Raw genomic sequence first — 6,352 nt, 5'->3', positions numbered from 1 at the left:
CTATTTGGGTTATTCCTGCCAAAATGTAGAACCTCACTTCTGGTATCCTGCTGGTTTGTTTCTCCACCTTGTTTAGTAATTTCAGGTTCTATTTCTTTCCTATTTACTGGCCCTTCTGCCCATCCTCCCAATGCTAGCCACCAAGTGCTCCTCTACACATATCACTTGGCTCCCACATTCTGATACCTGCCATCCTCCACCATATACTCTGAGCCAGGACTTCTGCCACGTGCCTCTATGACTTCCCCTCTGGTCACCACCTTCCCTTTCTTTCTCTCCACTCTGCCTTCCTTCCTGACTATCCCCAATTTTGATGAAGCATCTTTTTCTGTGCTCTCAAAGATGCTGCCTGACGTGGTTGACTTCCCACTTTCTCTGTTTTATCTCAGCTTTCCAGCAGCTGCAGGTTCCTTCTTCAGGTTCACAATGAAATAACCAGACTTTTTAAATTCCATCAACAAGAACCTTCCTCCCATTCTGGGAAGAACAAGGATCACTGCTTCAGGCTGTTCTATTTCTCTGAGCCCATTCAGTGATCTCTTGTTCCTTACAATTTAGAAGGAGGCCTTTTGGCCACATAATCTACACCAGCTCATACCTCTGCCATTGTTTTCTCTGTAACCTCTTCTCTCCATGTTCCCACCAACCTCCACCTGATCCTACCCCTCGGCTGCATGATTAACCACCAACCGTGCACATTGTCGGGCCATAGGTGAAAACTGGAAGATCTGGGGGGAGGAACGTGGAAAGCCCTCATGGTCACAGGGAGAACGTGCAAACTTCACACACACACAGAGTGACAGAAGTCAGCGAGGTCAGCATTGAACCCAGGTCTCCGGTGCCATGAGCCAATGGTTCAACCTGCTGCCCCATTATGCCACCCTTGCCTCACACACTCATTCTGATGAAGTGTAGTTGACCTGAAGCATCAGCTGTTTCTCACTCTACAGAGGCTGCCTGACCTCAAAGTATCAAAGTATTTGCTGCCTTTGCTCTGTAGATCTGCTAATTCCCACATGCCTTTATAAAGTTTTACCAAATACAAGCTTTCAATTGTTAATATCAGAGAATGTATACAATATCGAACCTGAAATTCTTGCTCTCCACAGACATCCACCAAACAGAAGAAAAAACACAATGAATGACTGAAAAATGATAGCAGCCCAATGCCCCCTTCCCCCTCTATGCACACGCAGCAGCGAAAAGCATCAGCCAACCCCCAACCACCCACCATGCAAAGAATAGAAAAGCCCCCAGAGAGACCATGAAGTGCAGTCCACAGTTCATCCCAACACTCTGACATGCCACAGGCACCCTCTTTGACTAGTGAGGGAGAGAGAGATATCACTTCTGCCACAGAGACTGGCAGCTCACTGTTTCAATGTTTTAATCTTCAGCGTCCCTTATTTCAAACTAATATTTGCCCCCAAGCCCCAGCATCTATTGAGAGAGTCTCCCTGTCTGTGCGGGTTATGAGGGACTTTGTCCCTAAAACCCTAGTTCTAAATGAAAGACCCAGATAGAGTGGACGTGGAGAAGATGTTTCTATTGGCATGAGACTCTAGGGTACAAGGGCACAGCCTCAGAATAAAGGGGGTTGAGGAGGAATTTCTTCATCCAAAGGGTGGTGAATCTGCTGACTTCATTACCACAGAGGGCTGTGGAGGCCAAATTATTTGGTGCACTTAAGGCGGAGATTGATAGGTTCTTGATTGATAAAGCGGTTATGGGTTGCAGGGAGAAAGTGGGAAAATGGGATTAAAAAATAACCCAGCCATGATTGAATGGTGGAGCAGACCTGATAGATCAAATGGCCTAATTCTACACATAAATTTTAGGTACCAAGTTTAGACCCTCCTCAATCACCTGAGAATCCTGGGTGGTTTGGGCAATCACAGAGCTTTCTGTGGATGTTCTATCTGGCTGTTCCATTTCAGGGTGACAGCGGGGGCCCGCTGATGTGCCAGGGTCCAGACTCAGAATCGTGGATACAGATCGGCATTGTAAGCTGGGGGGCTGGATGTGCAGAGTCGCATAGCCCAGGGATCTACACGATGCTGTCAAAGTATATCGACTGGATCAAGAACTCTACGTCCGAAGCAGGAAAACCCTACACCCCGAGGTGGGGTAACACAACTGTACCACTGAGTGGAGTATCTGACGCAAACTCCACACAGAGACTTACAGCCATCTTCAGTAAGGAGATGAATCAGAGTGTGATTGAACTTCTCCCTGTCTCAGGAACCTGCCGTAAAAGAGCCTTCCTCTCAATGATTACCTTTACCTGGAGAATTCTGATCAATGTGATTGATAAATAAACTCATTACTACTGGCAAGAGAGTGATGCCACTTACTCTACACTGTCCCATCACACACTCCCAGGGTCAGACACAGAGTGAAGCTCCCTCTACACTGTCCCATCACACACTCCCACGGTCAGACACAGAGTGAAGCTCCCTCTACACTGTCCCATCACACACTCCCAGGGTCAGACACAGAGTGAAGCTCCCTCTACACTGTCCCATCACACACTCCCAGGGTCAGACACAGAGTAAAGCTCCCTCTACACTGTCCCATCACACACTCCCGGGGTCAGACACAGAGTGAAACTCCCTCTACACTGTCCCATCACACACTCCCAGGGTCAGACACAGAGTAAAGCTCCCTCTACACAGTTCCATCTCAGACTCCTGGGGCAGGGAGAGCATGGATGAGAAACAGAAGATAGATACCTTTGTTGGGGACTGTGAGCATCACGTCATGAATTTCACCAACTTCATTAAAATTATAACTGAAATCCAGTTGAAGCCGGAAGACATAATGGTTGGTTTTGAGGTAATGCCCCTGTTGATGAGAGTTCCCATTAAGGACAGCTTGGTCCTCCTGTGGTCAGAGATTGATAAGGGTACTGGTGACATTTTTGAACACATTGTTTCATTGATGTGCTTCTGCTATAAGGGGAACTACTATGAACAGACAGATGGAGTGGTCTATTGCCAGTTTCTACCCGGAGGTCTTTGAGGAGAGGACTCTGAGCTCATTGGTCTTACCCCCCTAAATGCTTCTTCAGATACGTCAATGACACGTCCGTAATGTGGCCTAGTGGACTCCATTATGAATGTGATAAAGATGGCAGAGTTTGTCATTGAACTGTTGGTAATAAGCAATACATATACCTGGCTGGAAGCCCAAGAAGAGTTTATTCATTAGAAGATATGTCTCTCTGCACTGTCCCTTCAAGGTCTCTCCTTGGCTTCCCTTTGATGACATCCTCTGCCTGTTCTCAAGATGCTCAACAAACAATCAATTTCCACAAATTTGTCTCAAGCTTTCTTCCTTTGTTTAAATTCACTTGGTCCATTCTGACACCTTCCTTGCTCTCCTTTCTCGATCTCTGGAGACCAAATGTATACTGATACCTTTTACAAGCCCGCTGACTCTCACAGCTACCTTGACTGTCACCTGTCACTTATAAAGTGTGGAGTGTGGAGGAGGTTGTATGGAGGGGTAGTAGGTTTTGGGAGAGCAGGTTTGGAGAACGGGTGGGGTTGGAGGTTAGGACAGGTTGGGAAGGGGAGTCAGGGTGTATGTCAGAGTGAGAGACAGTGTGTGGATATGATAAGGGATGGGTGGGAGTGGATTAGGTGGGCAGTGGGAGGGAGTACATTGGATGGGCAATGGGTGAAAGAAGAGGGCTGGGAGTGGGGAGCAGGTGAATGAGGAGGGTGATAGGGTGGGTGGGTAGGTTGTGAAAGTGGGTGGTATAGATGGGGTCAAGACCTATTAACTGGATCTCTTGACAGATAATCTCTGAAGCTGCTTCAAAGTTCAAAGTAAATTTATTATCAAAGTGCATATATGTCACCAGAAACAACCTTGAGATTCATTTTCTTGTGGGCATTTACAGGAAAACAAATACAACAGGACCAATAAAAAATAGTATGCACCGAGACTGACAAACTAGCAATGTGAAAAAGAATTGGGCAGCTATAAAAAGCAATAACAATTATTATAATAATAATCAAGATGATAATTATCAAAATGCTGAGTAAAACCAGGAATAATCCAACACATTTGAGGATCCAGTAGCAGTTTAACTCAATCTGATTTCTTACACAGGCACAAGCAAGGGACAAACATCATTTACTAAAATCTTGCTTTAAAGTGCAAACTCATAAAATAAATCATACCTTACTATAAATACAAGCCTGATCCAGTTTTAGAGACAGAATCCCACAAATTATATTATGATTGATCAGTTATTACAGATAGGACAATCCACAATAGCAGTTGGGATATAATAATACAGGATAAACAAGCAAGAACAGCTTATTTAATAGATACAGCCATTCCAAACACACATAACACACAGAAATCAGCAAGTGAAAAACACCAGAAATATGCTGAATTAAAAGAGGAAATTGAAAGACTATGGAACATGAACAGGGTATACATTGTCCCAGCAGTACAATTAGTATCATCCCAAAGTCACTACACAATAGCTTTAAACAATGAGGACTACACAGCAATATCTCTGTAAATCTCCAGAAAGCCACAATACTAAACACCTGTAGAATAGTCTGGAAGTTCCTAGCGACTGAGAAATGAGTGTGCTTGGCTAAGCCTGTACCTCAGGTTTTATCAGCTTGTGCTAAGAAAAAATAAAATACAACAATAATAATAACTAAATAGATAGATAGATACAATAGATCGATAAAGCTGAGGACAAGTTGTAGAGCTCTGGAAATTCAGTTTGCAAATTATGAATCAGTTCAGCACTGAGGTGAATGAAGTTATCCACACTGGTTCAGGAACCTGATGTTTATAGGGTAATAACTGTTCCTAAAGCTAGTGGTGTGGGACCTCAGGCTCCTGTACCTCCTTCCCAATGGCAGCGTCAAGAAGGGAGCATGGCCTGGATGGGGTGGTGGCGTGGTCCTTGATGATAGATGCTGCTTCCATGTGGCAGCCATCTTTGTGGTTGTGCTCAGTGGAGGGAAGGGCTTTTCCTGTGACGGACTGGGCTGTATGCACTGTTCTCTGTTTCTGGACTTTGGTATTTCAATGCCATGCTTGGTGCTTCCAACATGAGCTGAATTCATGAGCAACCAGGCATCAGAACACAGAATATTACAACAGTCTTTTGTCCACAATGTTGTGACAACCTTTTAACCATCTCCAAGATCCTTTTCTCCCACATACCTGCCCATTTTCCTATCACCCTTGTACCTAACTAAGAGTTTCTGGAATGTCCCTAACGTATCTGTCTCTACCAACACCCCAGGCAGTGCGTTCCCATGAGGCAACAGAGAGACATGGAGGAGAGTGTGGGCGCTGGGATCTGGAGCAACAGACAATCAGCTGGAGGAACTCAGTAGGTCAAGCAGCATCCTGAGGGAGAAAGGAATGATGCAGTGTTTTGACATTAAATTCCTTTCCTCCCATAGATGCCGCTTGGCCTGCTGAGTTTCTCCAGCAGACTTTGTGTTATCAGGCAACAAATGCTACTTAGTGCCATCGAGAGAGAGAAAGAGATAGACAGCCAGGGAGAGGAAGAGGGAGAGAGGGAGAGGGGAGAGAGTGAGATTGAGAGAGAAAAAGAAAGAGCGAGTCAGAGAGACGAAGAGGCAAAGAGAGTCAGAGAGAGAGGCAGAGAGAGACAGAGAGAGAGAAAGAGAAGAGACAGAGAGAGAGAGGGACAGAGGGAGAGAGAGAAGGAAAAAGGGTGCTTCATCTCACCAAGTTATACTTTAATCTCCCCACACACTCACCCCACCTTCATCTTCCCCCACTCCCTGCACTGTCTACACACCAGTGGTACTTTATCACAGCCAATTAACCACCAGCTGCATATTTTTAAAATGTATTTTGCTTATTTATTGAGATATAGTGCAGAAGAGGCCCTCCCAGCCTTTGGAGCCACACTGCCCAGCAAACCCATATTAATCCCAGCCTCAAACGCATCTCTCCCATTTCCCGCACATCTGCCCTCACCCCATCCACCCTCCACCCCACTCGGGATAGGGTTCCCCTTGTCCTTACCTACCACCCCACTAGCCTCCAGGTCCAACATATAATTCTCTGTAACTTCCGCCACCTCCAATGGGATCTCATTACCAAACACATCTTTCCCTCCCCCTCTCTTTCTGCTTTTCACAGGGATCGCTCCCTACACGACTCCCTTGTCCACTCGTCCCCTCCATCCCTTCCCACCAATCTCCCTCCTGGCACTTATCCTTGTAAACGGAACAAGTGCTACACCTGCCCTTACACTTCCTCCCTCACCACCATTCAGGACCCCAGACAGTCCTTCCAGGTGAGGCGACACTTCACCTGTTGTATACTGCGTCCG

At 45.9% G+C, this 6,352-nt stretch overlaps 1 protein-coding gene across 2 annotated transcripts in view; it reads left to right on the top strand.

Moving 5' to 3' along the window:
* LOC132396361 (serine protease 52-like) overlaps window positions 1–2,324 on the top strand; it is an 8,584-nt gene extending 6,260 nt beyond the window's left edge. For both annotated transcript variants that reach the window (XM_059973875.1, XM_059973874.1), the window contains one exon: window positions 1,938–2,324. In XM_059973875.1, coding sequence (XP_059829858.1) covers window positions 1,938–2,318 — 381 coding nt within the window. In that variant the 3' untranslated portion in view covers window positions 2,319–2,324. The remainder of the gene's footprint in view (window positions 1–1,937) is intronic.
* Window positions 2,325–6,352: the final 4,028 nt, after the last annotated feature.

Source organism: Hypanus sabinus, chromosome 7, assembly GCF_030144855.1.
Source record: "Hypanus sabinus isolate sHypSab1 chromosome 7, sHypSab1.hap1, whole genome shotgun sequence".
NCBI classification, from domain to species: Eukaryota; Metazoa; Chordata; class Chondrichthyes; order Myliobatiformes; family Dasyatidae; genus Hypanus; species Hypanus sabinus.
This window is presented reverse-complemented; position numbering and strand designations above follow the sequence as displayed.